Consider the following 20,131-nt stretch of genomic DNA (forward strand, 5'->3'; position numbering starts at 1 on the left):
GTTTATTTATTCATTCGATAATTGCTCATTTAGCAAATATTTCTCAAACACTACTTATGTTATTGCCAGAAGTTGAGGACGTAAAGATGGATGAGACACTGTGCCTAATCTCAGTGAGCTGATGGCCAAGCACAGGAGCCGGACAAATGAGTAAACTAACACAAACAGAATCGCTTGAGAACGGTTGTGATCAAAGTGAGCACAGGGACCTTAGGAAGCCCATGGCAGGTGCACGCAGACAACCTAGAGGCGTGACCACTGTCCTCCCTCATTTAGTTTAATCATATGTTTAAAGAGCATGTTGTCTCAACCCTTTCCTGTGATTCTTGGTAATGATCTTTGGCCAGGGCAATGCAATTCTAATCCAGTGACCTTCCAGTTAATGCCTGCTAACTCTGCTAATTTACTGTTGATTATCTAGAGGAGTAAAGGAAACCAAGGTTTTCATCAGACCCTGAAAGCTGTTTGCCTGAAAAATGGCATCTATGCCTCCAGGACTCTGGCAAGAATTGATCTAAACGAAGCCCTCACTCAGCCCATCTATGACCAGATCGACCCTGTTTTTGGAAGCATTTTTAGGTAAAGGATCTTTCATCTTGCCCCTTCGGGAACAAACATCAGAAGAACGTTGAGCCAGTCTTTAAGAATTTAGACTTTGGATCTGTAAGTGTAAAGAGTAGCTTGTAACTGGAGAAGGAAAGCTTAGTCTTCGGCAAAACACAAACAAATGCCTTCTTGGTTTGGTTTACTTAAAAATTTCCCATGATGACCTGGACACAGATTAAGATGCTGCTTTCAAACTAATATTATGGTTCCCATTATTTTTCAAATATCTCATACATGCAGCAAGGGATACATTTTCTTAGGAATCTGAGCCCAGGACAGGGTATTTTGATTGGAGAGAGTGGAATTAAGCAAACACATGGCCTTCAGAACTTTCTTTCTTCCTTTTTTTTAAAAAAATGAGACAGGGTCTTGCTCTGTTGCCCAGGCTGGAGTGCAATGGCACAATCCTAGCTCACTGCAGCCTCAGATTCCTGGACTCAGGCAATCCTCCCATCTCAGCCTCCCAAGTAGCTGAGACCACAGGCATATGCCACCATGCCTGGCTAACTTTTAAAAAATATTTTTTGTAGAGACAGAGTCTCTCTGTGTTGACCAGTTTGGTCTTGAAATCCTGACCTTAAGTGATCCTCCCCCATCGTCCTCCCAAAGTGCTGGGATTACTGGCGTGAGCCACCACACCCAGCCTCGGAGCTTTCCCTGAATGCACTGAAGATGCTGTGTCTTTTTCTCACACACTCTGCCTGCTCACATACATGGTGTGGGTTTGGGGACCATACCTCCTTGGTGCTTCCTCCTTCCCTCCTTCCTTGACCTCTAATTCTTTACTCCATCGACAGAAACAGAATCTCCCAGTCCCCAAGTACAGCTGCCCATCCCTAGTCTCTGTCGTTCCCACTGGCATCTCATGTGGTTGCCCATTGGTGGCTGCTCGAACCATTCTCCAGCCTTTGCTTGTGTCTTACTCAGAGCCCCTGTCCCTGCCCCACCTTTCTTTAAGCACGTCTTGGATTGTGTCATTCCACCAATTGCACCCCCGCCCTGTTTACAATTCTGTGGGCTAAACTTCAAATTCCTTAGAATGCATTCAAGACATTCCACCTGCCTCCAGCTTGCCTTTCCAACCTCTGCCTGCACCGCTGCCTGGTTGCAGCCTTCCACTGTAGCCCACCCAGCAGGTGGCAAAGAGAGAGCAGCTACCTGTCCCGGGCATCAGTGCTAAGCACTTGGCATGCATTAGCTCATCGGATGTTCCCAGCAACTCTAAGGAGTAGCTTCTGTCTTTTTACATCTGAACAAACTGAGATTCAGAAAATTGTGCATCTTTCCCAATGGCACCCAGCTCATGAGCAGAGAGCGAGGATTTAAAGCTTGTGCTCTCTCCTCTGCAACCTCTCACTTCCTATTTCTGAGCTATTCTGAAACCACTGTGCTTACCATGTTGTCCCATGGGGAGTAATCCCTTCTTTCCACTTCCTCAGATCTTACCCAACTTTTAGGTATAGTTCAAGTTCCACCCTTTCAAGTGGCCGCACGTTGGCAGTGGAAAGACTGTGCGTCCTGCAGTCTAAAGCAGCGTTCCAAGCCTGGCTCTGCCTCTTGCTAGCCGTGTGACCTTGGACACATCAGCAATCCTCTCTGAACCTCAATTTTCTCACCTGTTAAATGGGCATTATCTCACAAACTTCATAGGTTTTTATGTCAAAGGCCTGGCACATCACAGTGCCTGGCACGTTATAGGACTATGATAACTGTTAGATCTCATCTTCCTTCTCCTAAATGAATAAAAGGACACCAGCTAGTTTCATGTTTGTTTCAGCCTCACCACAGCCACCATTCTCTTAAACTTTTTTGTCACTTTCTTCTGTAGGACGGGGAAGCCCACCGGTTCGGCTCTGATGCCTCACATTGATGCTTTTAAGCACTCCCTGCAGGAGAAAATGACAGAAATTGGGATAAGAAGTGGCTGGAAATATGATAGCTGCAAAAAAAATTTCCTGATCCAGGAGGTAAGTTCCATATAAAGTGGGGAGAGCAGTGAGGTTGGGCATGGCTTTGTTCCCAGGCTGGTTTTGTAGGTTGCCTGTCTGTTCCCGCTTGTTCCCTGGAGTGTCCAGGGTCTGGGAGTATCTCCTCAGAGGCGCTGTGAAATACAGAACCCAATGGGATGTGGGGAGAGCAGCGGGCATGACTGCCTCAGAGGAAGTGTGGGACAGTTTGTTCCACTGTGAAGTAACTGAAAGCACACGCCAAGGTTGCAAAGTTGACTCAGTTTCCAGGAAGAATCTTTAAAGAAGCCTTAATTGTATGAAAATTTGCATCAACTGGAACCGTTTTCACTAATCTATCATTTTTGCCAATGTTATAAAGTAGCATCCAATGCATTGAAACTTAAAGAAGTCAATCTTTTTGTTGTTGTTGTTCAATTTTAGGTCAGTTTTTAGTTTTGAGACCTCAAGACTCTTGTCTGTGACTCACTTTCTTTCAGTGCCACCCCAAATTACATGGCAATGCTAGGGAAAGAGCTTGTATCTCCTCTGCCCCCCAGGGAGGGCCCATTCCAGGACCTTGCCTGTGCCTGAGTTCAACTCAGCAAATATTTATTGAGTAGTTTGTAGGTGCCAGGCATCAAGGGAAGCAGTTAGGGTATAAAGATGCTTAGAACAAAGTTCCTGCCTACGAGAAGCTCACAGCCTAATTGTGGAGATGGCAGACAAACAGCCAGGCATCATATAAGGTGGAGGGAATGGTGGCCACGCACTGGGATACCTGACCTTCTTTCATTGAGGGAATTGTCACCAACAGCCTCTTTTGCCACGTCTTCCCAGATAAGCGCCATCCTCGGGGGCCTGGAGGACCACATCCTCAGAAGGAAGAGGAGGGTCTATGAGTCCCTCACCGCCTCTGTCCAGAGCGACCTGAAGCTGTGTTATGAAGGTGGGGGCCGCGGGGGACAGCATTGCCGCCTGCACTGGGACTTCCTGTCAGCACCTTTCACGTCCTTTTCTGCGGCTCCCTCAAAGGCCCTGTTCTCTTGCACCCTAAGTCTTTGCAGCTCTCTCAGTCTACACATTGCAACCACATGACTGCAGGGCGTGAGGACCCTTCTCTGTGTGTTTTCCAGCTCTTTCTGTCCATCCTTGGTCCAGACGCCCTGCTTTTTTCCATACAACATCCCAGCTGATTTAGCTGTAGAATCCAGTGTCCAGGTTCTCATTCTTGTTTGCAAGTATTCACAAATACTTGAACTCACTCACTTGTGAACTCACTTTCAGACTGTTTGGTGACTCCATTGTTTCCTGTTTTGGTGACTCCATTGTTTGGGGGTAGGGAGTGATTTTGCAAGTTTCAGCTGAATTCAGTCATTAGGTTTTCTGAATGCTGGTTATTATCTAAATATTGAAAGTGTCATTTTTATATAAGTGCATATATATACATACATATATATATATATATACTTTTTTGTTGTTTGTTTGTTTGCTTGGCTTGCTTTTCTTTCTAATGCCAAAGATTTCTTTCTTTCTGTTTCTTTTTTTTTTTTTTTTTGAGATGGAATCTCGCTCTGTTGCCCAGGCTGGAGTGCAGTGGCAGTGATCTCAACTCACTCCAACCTCTGCCTAGTGGGTTGAAGCAATTCTTGTGCCTCAGCCTCCCAAGTAGGTGGGATTGCAGATGTGCACACAGCACCCAGCTAATTTTTGTATTTTTAGTAGAGACGAGTGTTTCACCATGTTGGGCAGGCTGGTCTTGAACTCCTGACCTCAGGTGATCTGCCCACCTCAGCCTCCCACAGTGCTGGGATTACTGGTGTGAGCCACCATGCCCAGCCATGATGCCAAAGATTTCTAAGCAGGTCCTTGTCGTGGTGTGACTGTGGCTATCATTTTTGCCAGAGGCAGCTCAGATCACGGGCAAAAAAGCGTGTGAGCGGATGAAAGATGCCATCAGAAGAGGAGTGGACCGGCAGGTGGCTGAGGGCATGTTTGAAAGGGCCCAGGAAAGGATGCAGCACCAGTTTCAGCAGCTGAAGGTACTCTACGCCCACAGCCTAGATCCTAGACCCCGAGAGGCCCTGGGAGAGGACAGGAAGCAGGCGCAGAAGGTGGAAGACGTAGTAGGCATTTGGGCCCAAATGGAACAGATGGTTTCTGGGGCTTCGACCTGAGAGCTGCAGCTCTTCCAGCACTCTCTTGCGCCCCTCCTCTTTCCTGAGTCACCAGTAGCACAGCCACTGTAATAGCTAGATATGTGCTCAGCTATTTATAGACGTTAGCTCATTTACTCCCCAGCAAGTCTGTGAGGTAGGTACTATCATTGTTACCATTTTATAGAGAAGAAAATTCCAGCATCGAGAGTTGTATCAACCAGCCACACAGCCAGGGAGATGCACAGCTGGATTTGGGATAAGGAAGCCTGGCTCCAGCATGTCCAACAATAGCATGATCTCAAAACAGATTGTTTAAATAGGGAAATGTCTTGTCTACATAAAATGTCAATAAGTAAATATTGACACACTACTCAAGGCCAGTCAGTTATGGTACCTAGCACACATTCAGCTTTAATTTTATCTACCCCCAAAGACAGTTCCTGATGGTTTCCTTGGACCTAAATGCTTCTGCCAAGCCTACCTGGACCATCTTGCCTCTGCTCTGGGCCTCATGGCTTGCCACCCCCTGTCCCCCAGGTAGTAGAGATCCTTGAAGTCCATACCACTGTGGGCTTCCTCCCTGGCCATGTGAGGCTCCAGGTTTTCTGCCTCAACCCAGGCTGGCTGATCCTGTCTCCCAAGCCCTCAAGGAAGCTGGCCCATTTCTATCTCGGTCCACCTCAGAACCAGCCTTCTGGAAACATCTCCAACCTGTTTCTGCCCAATCTCCTCTCCTCCATCACTTCTGCAGTTTTGGAAAATATTCTTTACAATTCAACACATGTAATTTCCCTTGGAGTAGGCTAAGAGGCATCTTGTTCACCAGCAGCAGTTTAGTTTCAATCCTTTAACATGTTATCACAGTCTACAAATTCATGGACAAGAACTTGGCCGAACTCCGCAAAGCCGGTTCCCATTTCCCCATTGCGTACATAGACACTGGATCTTAAGACACCCAGGAAACAATGTCGCTTAAAAAATGTGTATATTGACTATGTACAAATGTATCTGAAATTACAGAAACATAGGAAGTTAAAACTGGGCAGGACCATAGAGTGTTGCCATTCTGTGATTTTTTTTTTTTTTTTCAGAATGCCAGTTAACTTTTAATTGTTTAAAATATTTTAGTTCTATATAGTGGATGAAATTTCTTTTTATACATAATATTTGAAGATTTACTGTTTTTTTAAATTACCTCTTTGCAATAGTCCTGTAAATTAAACAATGGAATAGTATTTTGTTGAATATCCAGATTAGTCTCTGATATATTGATCAGTAATGTGGCTTGCTGCTTCGTTTTCACTCTAGTGTGAGGTGACTGCTTCTCCTGGTTTAGGAGCTGTGAATCCCTCATTCCCTAATCTTCAAGGAAGTGGGAACCTAGAGGCCTTGAGTTACAGGTTCCAGGCCCATGCCTAGAGCTGAGATGTACACTTGGGGCTCTTGATCTAGAATCTAGAATGTTAAAGAAAAAGCGGCCGGGCGCGGTGGCTCAAGCCTGTAATCCCAGTACTTTGGGAGGCCGAGGCGGGTGGATCACGAAGTCAGGAGATCGAGACCATCCTGGCTAACATGGTGAAACCCCGTCTCTACTAAAAATACAAAAAAACTAGCCGGGCGTGGTGGCGGGCGCCTGTAGTCCCAGCTACTCGGAGGCTGAGGCAGGAGAATGGCGTAAACCCGGGAGGCGGAGCTTGCAGTGAGCCGAGATCGCGCCACTGCACTCCAGCCTGGGTGACACAGCGAGACTCCGTCTCAAAAAAAAAAAAAAAAAAAAAAAAAAGAAAAAGCATAGGAGATCCAACATCAAAACTAGGCTCTGCCAGGCTAGAGGAAGGAGCCTGACATTTTTTCAAAGGAAGACAAGAAACAGAAGAGGGAAGAAAGGAGTTTTAGTTGATAAGAGGACTAAGAGTAGCAAGAAGACAGTTCTCAGGCAGTTGGGAAGAATCAGACATGTACGGTAAGGTGAGTGGCACAGAGCAAGTGTCCAGCAAACATCTCCCCGGTGAGCAGATGCATGGAGGAGAGGACAGCGGGAGAGCGACCAGCTCTTTCCCTCTTTTCCCATCTCTGCGATTGCCGTTCTCTCCCCCATGCCTTCATGCTTCCTTCCCCATTAGCTCCTGATTTGATCCGCTGGCACCAGAGCTTCAGCCCCCCATGAGTCTGTAGGTGGGGAGAGAGATGCTATACAGATGGGAGCCCACAGAAATATTGTCTTGCTGCCTCCTGGGCCATTTAATGTCCTCAAAGTGTTTCACCATTTTGCAACTGGGTTGCAAAGCCTTACTTTGACAGCCCCAGTCTGTACCTTCTGTGGCTGGGGGACTGGGTGGGGTCCCTTTTATAAGATTCACTTTTCCTTGGGCTGCACCGTCCTAACATACTGAATGTCCTTGTCACGTAGACTGGGATCGTGGAGAAGGTGAAGGGCAGCATCACCACCATGCTAACCCTTGCTTCGTCCCAGGGAGATGGCCTCTACAAGGAGCTTGCAGGTAAATACGCCAAAGCTTTGCATACAGGGTGATTGTGCAGACAGCCCTGGCTGTGGTTGCTTCTTCCTGAATTTAAAGGTATTAAGTTAGGAAGAATTAGCAGGGCAAGGAATGGAGATGATGATGATGATGGAGATGATGATGATGATGATGATGATGATAATGATAACGACAGCCCCACCCTTTGCCCAGCACCCAACTGAGAGCAGGCATCATACTCACGCTTTGTGCTCATGGTTTCACTGAATTCTCACATTAGCTCCCAGGGATGGATGTTGTTGCTCCATTTTGCAGAGGCAGAAATAGAGACTCACATTAGGAAATGCGCCCAGGGTCCCATAGCTAGAAAGCGGCGAATTTAAATCCACAGCTGTGCCCTACCGTCTCCATAAGGCCTTTCTTTTAAGTTGATGCCTCCTTATGAAGAACTTCATGGTCTGGTGATGGTGGAGAAAGACTTCTCTCAATCCACCTGCAGCCTGGGGATGCGGCCCCAGCTGTGGACCTTGGTGTAGGCAACCGTGTCGCTTTCTGGCCATGGGCTCCATCAGGCCCCCGGTATAAACTGGAAGGGGTAAACTGGCAGAAAAAGCAAGTAAGTAATTTCTAGCCAAATTTAAAATGCACATATCATTTGGCGCAGCAACCCTACAGATATCCTTATATGGGGGTAGAGTGGCATATAGACAAGGTTATTCGGGGTAACATTCTAATGTCAAAAATGGGGACAACTCAAATATCTGTAAGTAAAGCACTGCTTAAATTAAATTAAATACACAATGAGTGGAGGACTGTGCAACTGTTAGAAAAAATAAAGCAGCTCTGTAGGTAGTGGTATGAAATGATCTCCAAAGATATTACAAAGTGGAAAATAGTAAAGTGAATAAATGTGCACGATATGTTGCCATTTGTGAGTGGGGAAAAAAGGAAATACATATGTATATGTTTGTATGTGCATAAAAATCTCCATGGGCTACAGAGAACACTGACAGTACTCGTTGCCTCTAAAGAGGGGAACTGGAAGGCTGGAGGGTAGGAGAGGGTGGGAGCCTTGCTCTGCACCCTGTATATATTGTGCCTTTTATATTTTATACCACATCCATAGTTGCCTGCTGAAATGAATAGATCTGATACCACTGAGTTTGCCAGGGTGAAAGTAGACAGAGCTGTTCCCAAAATCAAAGCCACAATGGCTGCTTCTAAAGATCTGTTCTGCACTTCTCCATCTCCATTTATGGCTGGTTAGATGGACCTGTAACCTGATCCTAACGGACTCCAGGGAAGGAGATACAACACCCTCACACTATAATGTAGTGGACTCTCACGACCTTCTGTCCAGGCCTCTATAGGAATCTAAGTTTTAAGATGCTAGTTATTCCAATGTGCCTTCTTTAAAGAACTCCCGCTTGCCAGAGATCTTGACCAGGTCTCACAGAGACCTTGACCAGGTGCTCCCTTCAGTTTGATGTCAATTGCACCTGCTATAATTTAAGCCTATTTCCTTCTCTTCACCATCGACAACAAATATACATCATGTCGAGGGTGGGGGGCATGCTTTATAAAGAAATCTAAAAGGCAGTCCCTGTTGTCGGGGCCTTACCTGGTTCGTAAGACAAGATGTGTAAGAATGTGATCATTGGACTGGGGAGTTTGCATTCGCTCAGCAAACAATTCTGATCACCTCCTGGGTGCCAGGCAGTGTTCTGGGTGCTGAGGACACAGTGGTGACCAAGACAGGCAAGAGTCCCCACCCTCATGGAGCTCACAGCCCAGTGGTGGAAGGCAGGCAGTAAGCAAACTAATAAGTGAGATATGTGGCAGGGAGGCGAAACAGAGAAACGGAAGAAGGGATGCTGGGGTAGGAGACAGGGTGGTAAAGGAAGGTCTCCCTGGGAATGTGACACTTAAGCAAAGCCCTGAGGGAGAGAACCCAGTCAGACTTCAGATCGTTATTCTTGAAGTTCAGAGACAGAGTGGTTATTCAGGGCTGGGACATGGGGAAACTTCAGTGAAGCTGGGTCCTGGGGGAAACCTCAAAGGTTAGGTTGATTTCAGAGGCAGCAGGGAGAAGGGAGGCCTTCCAGATATGAGACAGAACAAAAAGACTCCAGGTCCTTACTCCCCTCTGCTCATGAGGCCCATCCCTGGCCAGGCTCAGGGCCAGTCAGCCTGAGTCACCCTCTGGGGTACAGAAAGCCAGGGGGTATTAGAAGGGCATTCAGGGCTCAGTCTGAAGTGTCCCTTCAAAGGGGACTGCATTAGTCAGGGTCCTCCAGATAAACAGAACCAGTAGGATGCATGGATAGATGAAGGAAGAGATTTATTTTAAGAAGTTGGCTCACACAATGGTGGAGGCTTGGTGAGCCCAAAATCTGATACAGGGAGGCCCACAGGACAGAGACTCCAGAAAGAGAGGCAGTTTGAGTCCAGAGGCCATCCCTGCAGAACCAGGCAGAGCCAATGTTGCAGACAAAGGCCCAACCAAGGCTTGGCCAGGCGCAGTGGCTCACGCCTGTAATCCCAACACTTTGGGAGGCTGAGGTGGGTGGGTCACCTGAGGTCAGGAGTTCAGGACCAGCCCCGCCAACATGGTGAAACCCTGTCTCTACTAAAAATACAAAAAAAAAAAAAAATTAGCTAGGCGAGCTGGTGGGCACCTGTAATCCCAGCTAGCTGGGAATCTGAGGCAGGAGAAGCACTTAAGCCTGGGAGGCGGAGGTTGCAGTGATTCAAGATCATGCCATTGCACAGCAGGCTTGGTGACAAGAGCAAAACTCCATCTCAAAGGCCCAAGGCTGTCACTGGATCATCCCTTCCTCCTTGGGGGAGGCTGGCCTTTGGCTCCTTGCATGCCTTCAGCTGGCTGTTTGAGGTCCACCCACACTGGGGAGGGCCATCTGCTTTACTTGAGGTCTACTGAGTTAAATGTAAATCTCATCAAAAAACACCCTCCCAGAGGCATCCAGACTCACATTTAACCGAGTATCTGGGCCCTGTGACCTGGACAAGTTGACACATAAAACTAACCATTGTGAGAACATGATCTGATTGAAGATCATGGGATGAAAACCTGAGATGCCAGAGAGAGAACATTCACTGAGAATGGGTTGTGCTGGGAGGATAGGGATTGGGGTGGGGGGAAGAGGGGGAGCCGCCTGGTGAGGAGTTAGGGGAGGTGTTATTGTGCAATGTGCTTTGTATATCACATGGCTGTGAGGCCTTAATACAGACTCAGTGACTTCTCAGGGTTTTTCTTATGGGTAGGTTTGTATTTCTTTTGAGGGTGACCCCATGCTGAGACAGCATTCTGGTAAGAGGAGGAATACCTGCTTTGATGTCTGATCTGTAAGCACTACACCAGATCCATATTCTGGGACAAGTGACAGGATTGTTGGGGGATTTGCTTTTTGGAGGCGTTTCTACAATGGTCGCCAAGTCCTGATGTGAGCTTTCTGCTCTCCTGTAGATGTCGGGAGTGAATACAAGGAGATGGAGAAGCTGCACAGAAGCCTGAGGGAGGTTGCGGAGAATGCACGGCTGAGGAAGGGCATGCAAGAGTTCCTCCTAAGGGCATCCCCCAGCAAGGCTGGCCCCCCTGGGACATCACTATAACTCCTGGGGCTTAGTCTCAATGGATGAAAAATAAGCCCAGAGCCAGAGAATTAGAATTACTTTTTTTGTTCTTAAGAGACAGGGTCTACCTCTGTTGCCCAGGCTGGAGTGCAGTGGCACCATCACAGCTCACTGCAGCCTTGAACTCCTGGGCTCAAGCAATCCTCCAGCCTCAGCCTCCAGAGCAGCTGGGGCTACAGGTACAGGCCACCAGCCTGGTAATTTTTTTTTTTTTTTTTTCTGAGACAGAGTCTTGCTCTGTCACACAGGCTGGAGTGCAGTGGCGTGATCTCGGCTCACTGAAACCTCCGCCTCCCAGGTTCAAGCAGTTCTCTGCCTCAGCCTGCCAAGTAGCTAGGATTACAGGCATGCACCACCACACCTGGCTAATTTTTGTATTTTTAGTAGAGACGGGGTTTTACCATCTTGGCCAGGCTGGTCTTGAACTTTTGATCTCGTGATCCACCTGCCTCGGCCTCTCAGAGTGCTGGGATTACAGGCATGAGCCACGGTGCCTGGCCCACACCTAGGTGATTTTAAAATTTTTTGTGGAGATGGCGTCTTGCTCTGTGGCCCAGGCTGGTCTCAAACTCTTGGCCTCAAGTGATTCTCCCACCTCAGTCTCTTGCGCTAGGATTGCAGGCATGAGCCGTCATGCCTGGCTCAGAATTTTTTCTGTTTTGTGAAATCTAATAGAGGACTTCTGTCCACTATTTGGACTTTGTATGCAATATAAAACTAGTATGTTTACTACATTTTATTTTATAGCCCAAAAAGAGTCATCTTCAATACCTAATGGAGTTCTAAAGCTTTAGGACAAGAAACTTTTGCTTCCTCAAAAATATCTAAACATCGCTGGGCACGGTGGCTCACTCCCATAATCCCAGCACTTTGGGAGGCCGAGGCAGGCAGATCATGAGGTCAAGAGATGAGACCATCCTGGCTAACACAGTGAAACTCCATTTCTACTAAAAATACAAAAAATTAGCCGGGCTTGGTAGCATGTGCCTGTAGTCCCAACTACTTGGGAGGCTGAGGCAGGAGAATTGCTTGAACCCAGGAGGTGGAGGTTGCAGTGAGCCAAGGTAGCGCCACAGCACTCCAGCCTGGACGACAGAGCGAGACTACGACTCAAAAAAACAAAACAAAACAAACAAACAAACAAAAAAATATATATATACACACACACACATACACACACACATAAAAACTTAAGCATTATAGAAAAAACATTTCTAGATATGAAACAAGCCATAAAAAGAAATTCATCCTTCAAAGAAGAAAAACATCTAAACATTGAAAAACTTAAGTATTATGGAAAACATTGCAAAATAAAGCTTTTAGGAATCCAATTCTGTTTTTCATTTTAATACTGATGAGACTTTGGGTAAGGAGGCAGACAACATTGTATCCTGGAAAAAAAATGGGTTTGGGAGCCAGATGAACATAGACCCGGCTTCACCACTTCTCAGATGTGTTATCTAAGACCAGCACTTCCTAAACATGTTGATCTCAGGACCCTTCACTTTTAAAGGACCCTGAGGAGCATTTGTTTATGTGGGTTATGTCTGTTGATATCGACTATTCAAAATTAAATAGGAGAGAATGTAAGTAAGTAATTACTAAGTTTTTTAGGAGTAACAATAATAAACCCATTACCTGTTAACAAAAAATAACACATTGTTATGTAAAAAGCTGTTTTCCAAAAAAAAAAAAAAAATGTACTGAGAAGAGTAACGTTGTTTTACACTTTTGCAAATCTCTTTATTCCCTGGCTTAACAGAACACAGCTGGATTCTCACATCAGTTTCTTCATCCACTCTGGTGCAATATGTCATTTTGGTTGATGTATATGAAAAAAATTCAGTCTCACACAGATATACAGTTGGAATACAAGGAAGTATTTTAATAGCTTTTTCAGGTAATTTTGGGATTTTTTTGATTCTACAAAGGCAGATGGCAGTTTCTTAAAAGTTATTTGCAGTGTGGAATCTGAAAGCATTATCGGTGAACATTTTTCAAATGCTATTACATTAAAATGCATTGGTTGATTTTGTAGTTTGAATGAATTTTTTTACTAATGCATGATTTTGGGGTATCAGGCATTGCTCATCTTGAAAATATTTATTCACTGAGTTAAGCAGATATTCCAAATGTTGGTGCATTTTATTGTATAACACCACGAGATCATTTTGTTAGTGTCTTCACCAATCTCATCAGGAAAGTCTTGAAGTATTGGGAAGCTGTCAAGCTCACAGTGAAAAATATAAGTTTTACAAAATTCCATTTTCCCCCCAAAAGCTCATCTTATCATTGATGACAAATATTGTCAGTTGTTTTGTTTGAGGTGATAGATTCACTTTCCTCATTTTTGGGAAAGTGTTTACTATGTAACTGCATACGACGAACCATAGTTTGTCAGTCATTATTTCAAATAAAAATGATGTTCCAAGAAAAAAGTGTCAAGTTCATCCTGAAACTCAAACACTCAAGGAAATGCTTTTCTTTGCAGAAGTGCTTTCAGTATATTTCCCATTTTGTCCTACAGAATAATAAAATGACAGCTACATAGGTGTCCATAATTAATACAATTAATAACATACTGTTTCATTTAGAACACTGTAAAGTTCCAACTGGCTTTTTAAAAGCCCTGCAAGTTCATGATGGTGAAAAATACAAGAGTTTTTAATGTAGTTTGGTGCCACTGCTTTGGTTCATGCCAAGGTGCAAGTGGTTTTACCCACCTTTGCTTTTACACCTTTAGTACAAGTGTCAACATGGTAGAAAAGGCAAATAACATCTTAGTATTATTATAAAGATAGTTTAACCCAGCAGACCCCACAGAAGAGTTTCAGGGACCATACTTTGAAAGCAGCTGTGTTAGACAAATCATTTAAACCCCCTGAGCTTCAGGTAATTTGTCTGTAAAATGGTGACAATGGTAGTACCTACCCTGATAGTACTAGGGTTGTCAGGAAGTTTAGGATAATGCTTACAAAATATGGACACATTGTACTTAATAGTACTTGATAAATGGTCAGTATTATTTATGGGCAGAATGGAAATAACATGGTTTGGTGGTTTGTCTGTTGGGAAACTTGGGTTCTGATCCCAGCTCTGACCAATACTAATATGGCAATTCCTTAACACCTCTGAGATTTTATTTCCTCATATGCAAAAGGAAAAACTGGATGATTAAAACATCTTTTGCTCCTTTGAAATTCTAGGATTTTAAGTTATTTTCTTTTGGTTGTAGTATCTTTTGCCTAAGTAGGAGAAAAAGGGATTTAGCCATGCAGTTAGGTCTCAGTGGTTCCTTTTCATATTAAACTTCTAAACACATAGCATTCCATTGCAATTTGTATAGTTCACTTTTCATATTTCACGAGAGGGATGTAGAGGACTTCCACCTCCCGCCATGGTGGAGTAACAGGACCAGATTTACCCTCTGGCTAAACAACAACAACAACACACAAACGAAAATTATGAAACAACAATTTTTAGATATGGGAAAATAGTGCAACACAGTTATCCCTGAAAGAGGGGAGAGCGATAAAGTGATGCCTACAATGCCCTATCTTATGCCTTGGTTGAGTTTCCAGGCCACAGCATAGGGAGGGGAAGCCCCAAAGGAACTGAGTGGTCTCCCTGAGTTTAGCAGACAGACATCAGAGTTTGAAGAGTCAGGCGATTAGAATTCACAGGGAAGATTACCATGGAGAAGAGAGCTGGACAGAGAGCTACAGAGAAGTGAAGTGGGTCTCCTTTGATTCTTTATCTGAGTGCTGATTAGCATATGCCCGTGAGGAAACTATCAAAAATGAGGAAAGAACCACTGGAATGAAGCAGGCAGAAAAGTCCCCAAAGCTCACTTCAAGCTAGATTAGCGATAGTGGAAGACCTTACACGTGAGGCATCAAGTAGACTGATCAGAAGAGTATTGCCTTAGTAGTGGGGACAAAATAGTCCTAGATGAAAGGCTGTTATGCATCCACCTAATAACGGTTTCAAAAAACTTCAGAAGAATCATACTGTTTCCAAGTAACTTAGCTGCATCCCAGAACAGAATATGAAAACATTTAGGAATAAAAAATTCCAGCACTCAACAATGGAAAACTGACAATGTATGGCATCAAAACAAAAACTTCCAGGCATATGAAGAAGCAGGAAAATATGAACAATGATGAGAAAAGTCAATAGAAAGAGACCCAGAAATAACTCAGGTGATAGAATTACTAGACAAGGTTATTAAAATTGCTGTAAGAAATTTACTCCAGATGCTCAAGAAGATAGAATACAGCGTAAACACGATGAGAAGAGAAATGGAAGAAATTTAAGACTCAAAAAGAACTTGGAGAAATTTAAAAAGTCTCAGTGTCTATATGGGATTAACAGCAGACTAGGTAGGGTAGAAGAAAGGATAAGTAAACTTGAAGACAGAGCAACAGAACTTATCCAAAATGAAACATAAGGAGGAAAAAAATGAACAGTGCATCAATAAAACATCAAGCACCCTAAAATAAGTTACTAGAACCACAGAAGAACAGTAAAGAGGTGGGGATATAAGAAAAGATATTTAAGAGAATAATGTCTGAGGTTTTCCCAAACTTGATAAAAATTATAAACCTACAGATCCAAAATGCTCAATGACTCTGAAGCAAAAGAAAAATAAGAAAAAATTACACCAAGACACATCATAATCAAATTGCTGAAAACCAGTGGTGAAGAGAAAATCTTAAAACCAGCTGGGTGTGTGGAGGGTGGGTGAGGGGGAGGCTGCAAAGGCAGTGGTGGATAATACATCCAAAGGAATAAAAACAATGACGGCAGACTTTTCCTCAGAAACAATGTAAGCCAAAAGTCAGTGGAATAACCTCTTTAAAAATTGAAGGAAAAAAATGTTCATCTAGCAAAAAACATTTTTCAAAAATGAAGTGAAATAGACTTTTCAGACATACCAAAGCAAGTACCAAAAATAGTAAATATGTGGGCAAATATAAAATACTTTTTCTTATTTTTCTCAAATCTATTTAAAAGATTGTTTAAAACAAAACCAATAACAATGCATTGTGGAATTTATAACGTAGAATTTAAATGTGTGACGAAAGCACAAAGGGCAAGAAGGGGGAAATGGAAGTATGTGGTTGCAAGATTTTTATACAGTATACACAGTTATATAATGTATAAGGTAAACTGTGATAAGCTAAAGATATATACTAGAAACTCTAGAGCCACCATTAGAAAAACAAGAGAGTTGTATCTAGCAAACAACTTAAAGAGATAAAATGTATATTTAAAATGATCAAATAATTCAAGAAAAGAGAGGAAAGAATAGGAAATAAAAAAATGATAGAAGGTACAAATAGAAGACAAATAGCCAGGTAGTAGATTTAAGCCCAATCATATAAATAAACACATTAAATGTAATTGGTCTAAAACACTAAGTAAATAAGGCAGAAGTTACCAAGTTAGATTTTTAAAAAAGAAGCCCTCAGTATATGTTGTCTAGTGGAAACCCACTTTAAATATAAAGACATAGGCCGGGCGCAGTGGCCCAAGCCTGTAATCCCAGCACTTTGGGAGGCCGAGACGGGCGGATCATGAGGTCAGGAGATCGAGACCATCCTGGTTAACACGGTGAAACCCCGTCTCTACTAAAAAAAATACAAAAAAATAGCCGGCCGAGGTGGCGGACGCCTGTAGTCCCAGCTACTCGGGAGGCGGAGGCAGGAGAATGGTGTGAACCCGGGAGGCGGAGCTTGCAGTGAGCTGAGATCCGGCTACTGCACTCCAGCCTGGGTGACAGTGCGAGACTCCGTCTCAAAAAAATAAATAAATAAATAAATAAATAAAAAGACATAAATATGTTAAAAGTAAAAGGATGGAAGATAGATATTTGCAAATACTAATCTAAAGACAGAGTTTCTATATCAATATTAGACAAAGTAAATTTCAGAGCAAGGAATATTACTAATGATAAGGAGGATCATCATTGCATAGTGATAAAGTGGTTAATTCATCAAGAGGACATAATAATCCTAGTTATGCACCTAATAACAAAGTTTCAAAATGCACAAAGCAAAAACTAATAAAACTCAAAGGAGAAATAGCCAAATCCACAATTATAGTGGGAAATCTCAATACTCCCTCTTGATAACTGATAGAACAAGTAGAAAAACTCAGTAAGGATATTAAAGACTTGAACAGCATATCAACCAACTTTGCCTAATTGAGATTTATAGAATACTCTGTAATCAGCATCAGAGTGCACATTGATTTCTAGTGTACATGGAACATTTACCAAGATAGACCATATCCTGAGTCATAAAATAAGTCTCAATAAATTTTAAAATATGGAGCTCATACAAAGTATGTTCTCTGACCACAGTGGAATTAAATTAGAAGTCAATAACAAAAAGAAATCTGGAAAAGTCTTCAAATATTTGGAAACCAAACAACACACTTCTAAATAACCCATGAGACAAGTGAGGGCTGTGGACTAAGATCGTGTTAGATTTACATCTCTCTGCTCCAAATCTTAGTTTTCACCAAATAAAATTAACTCCTTGGTATCAGAAGCCAAGGAGTTAACTCCAGCCAGAGCTTAGAAAGTCAGAGCTGGCACTGGTAGTGGGGCTATGTGTTAACTGCCTGAAGAATGCAACGAAGAGCTGTCAGTCAGGAAGGCTGCACTGGCAGAGTGAAACAAAAGGGGAAGAACTGACATAAATCCAGGTTAAAAGCCAAGGGTAGAATCAAGAGGATTCAGGAACCAGAAGCAGGAGATTCAGGAAAAAGGGCTGCTGGATCAATAGGTTAAAATTACGAGCAAAAGTCTTTTGTTGTGATTCTTAGTGTGCCCCAAGGGCTCCGTGGTGAGTTTGAAGTCCTAGCAGGTTCATCTCCCCAGGAAAGAGAAGACTGGCTACAGTGAGAGAAGGTTGGGAGGTGGCAGGATTGTGCCAGGGAAAACAATGTTTTTTTTTGAAACACAGCTCTAAATGACTACACAGTATTTTCCTATATACACGTATTATTTATTTATCCTTTGTGCTGTTTTTGTACACTTAAATCATGCTGTTTTTCTCCGTTGTAAATAACATCACAGAGAATATGCTTAGATATAAATCTCTGTCCCTATCAATGATTTTTTTTTCTTTTGGATACGTTTTTAAGAATTCTATTCAAGGTCTGAGTCTAAAAGCGTTTTAAAGTCTCGAGTTCTTTTTCAGAAACACTGTCCATTAACAAGCAGGGATGAGAGTTGCTGTGTCACTGATCCCTCACCAAAAGTGGTTGTTACCCTTTTCTGCAGCAGGTTAATGGGATGAGATTTTAAAAAGTACCACCTTGCACTGCTTGGGTTGTTAGTGTCGTTGAACATTTTTCATATGTATTCGAATTGCTTCCATTTACTTATTTCTTTTTCTTTTTCTTTTTTTGAACTCCTCTAGTTTCTATATGAATTGCTTCTATTTAAATGGTCCTTCCATGATCTTTTGAGACGGAGTCTCGCTCTGTCGCCCAGGCTGGAGTGCAGTGGCTGGATCTCAGCTCACTGCAAGCTCCGCCTCCCGGGTTTACGCCATTCTCCTGCCTCAGCCTCCCGAGTAGCTGGGACTACAGGCGCCCGCCACCTCGCCCGGCTAGTTTTTTGTATTTTTTAGTAGAGACGGGGTTTCACCGGGTGAGCCAGGATGGTCTTGATCTCCTGACCTCGTGATCCATCCGTCTCGGCCTCCCAAAGTGCTGGGATTACAGGCTTGAGCCACCGCGCCCGGCCCATGATCTTTTCTTTTGGAGTTCCTCATCACTTTCTTTTGATATTTTTCTTTTTTCTTCAAAAGAATTTCAAACTTACAGAAAAATTGCAATAATAGTACAAAGAACTCCTATATACACTGTATCAACTTGTTGACATTTTGCTACATTTGCTTTGCTGTATCATTCTTTGCCTGTCTGTGTGTGTCTATTTGTGCATACTTTTTCTGAATGATTTCAGAGTAGGTTGCATATGTCATGTTCCTGTATCCCTTAACATTTTTGCATATTCCCCAAAAACAAGTACACTTTCTCACATAACCCTAGTATGATGATCAAATTCAGAAAATTGAACGTTGATTATGAGTAAGATACTATCATTTTATCTGTAATCTGCATTCAAATCTCATCAGTTGTCCTAGTTATAGCCGGTATGCCAACATTTTCCAGTAGAGTATCCAGCCCAGGATGCTGTGTTACATGTATTTATCACGTCTGTTTGATTCCTTTAATCTGGAACATTTCCTCAGTCTTTCCTTACCTTTCACAACATGGACATTTTCGAGAGGTACAGGTCAGCTGTTTCATAATATGTGGGTTTGTCTGATGTCTCTTCGTGATTGGGTTTAGAATATGCATCTTTGGCTAAAACAACCACATCAGTGCCCCGTGTCTCTTTTTAATAATAATAATAAAAACAACACTGACAGCTTGACAATGAGGGAGGAAACTAGAAACTAAAGACCGACACAGTCTAGCATGGGTGCAGAGAAGGGTCCCTCACTTTCTGCTCTGAGGGGCAATCTTTTGTAGCCCGGGAGGTGAGTATGCAGGGCAGGGAGGTAGAGGACCATCAGTGACAAGTCTCTCAGCCATTTGGCCTGGAATATCGCCTATTTATGGCTGCCAGGGATCAGGTGGCACGACCAGAGATATTTTTTAAGTGTGGGTGGAGGAGGGGAGAAATGGGGGTTGAGCCTTAACTGCGTTTCAGCCTGTGGCAATCAGGAGGCAAATACCTTCCCGTCTCAAGCTTCTCTGTCTCCCTAGTCTGGCTGAACCACCGGAGGGCCAGGTGGCTGTTTCCCTGCACAGCAGGGGAGGACAAGAGCCTGAGCCTTTGTGGCTAAGGAGAGGAGTCTCCCAGGCTGAGACCTTCCAAGGCTACCTTTCTCCCGATCTCTCACTGTCTCTGCTCCTAAGAGCCCCTCTGCAGGTCTCCTGCCCAGGACCTCTATGCCCCTTCCTTTGGGAACTCTACCCTTTTCCACCTCTCAGTGGAAAACTCCAGAGCTCAGACTTTGGCCAAAAGTCAATGAAGACCCTCCTCTGTCTGGGTTTGTCAACTGTGACTTGGGAGAAATGGATTCTGATCCCATGGCTTCAGCGTCTTCAGCAGGAACTGTGGCTTTGCAGCTTATCGGTGGGCGAGCACATCTCTCCAAAGCAATTCCTATTATCATTTAGGACACAACACTGCCTTGTCCTGTATGAGGAGGGCTTACTCTTGGACTCTGTTTCTCAGCATGATCGTGCTAAGGGGCCT

General features: G+C 43.7%; 1 protein-coding gene across 5 annotated transcripts in view; it reads left to right on the forward strand.

Annotated features, from left to right (window-relative positions):
- LOC105481996 (nuclear GTPase, germinal center associated) overlaps positions 1 to 12,176 on the forward strand; it is a 65,160-nt gene extending 52,984 nt beyond the window's left edge. For all 5 annotated transcript variants that reach the window (XM_011741828.3, XM_011741830.3, XM_011741826.3 and 2 more), the window contains 6 exons: positions 422 to 579; positions 2,435 to 2,573; positions 3,393 to 3,501; positions 4,458 to 4,594; positions 7,122 to 7,212; positions 10,679 to 12,176. In XM_011741828.3, coding sequence (XP_011740130.2) covers positions 422 to 579; positions 2,435 to 2,573; positions 3,393 to 3,501; positions 4,458 to 4,594; positions 7,122 to 7,212; positions 10,679 to 10,824 — 780 coding nt within the window. In that variant the 3' untranslated portion in view covers positions 10,825 to 12,176. The remainder of the gene's footprint in view (positions 1 to 421; positions 580 to 2,434; positions 2,574 to 3,392; positions 3,502 to 4,457; positions 4,595 to 7,121; positions 7,213 to 10,678) is intronic.
- The last annotated feature ends 7,955 nt before the right edge of the window (positions 12,177 to 20,131 follow it).

The sequence above is a fragment of the Macaca nemestrina genome, chromosome 8 (genome assembly GCF_043159975.1).
Source record: "Macaca nemestrina isolate mMacNem1 chromosome 8, mMacNem.hap1, whole genome shotgun sequence".
NCBI classification, from domain to species: domain Eukaryota; kingdom Metazoa; phylum Chordata; class Mammalia; order Primates; family Cercopithecidae; genus Macaca; species Macaca nemestrina.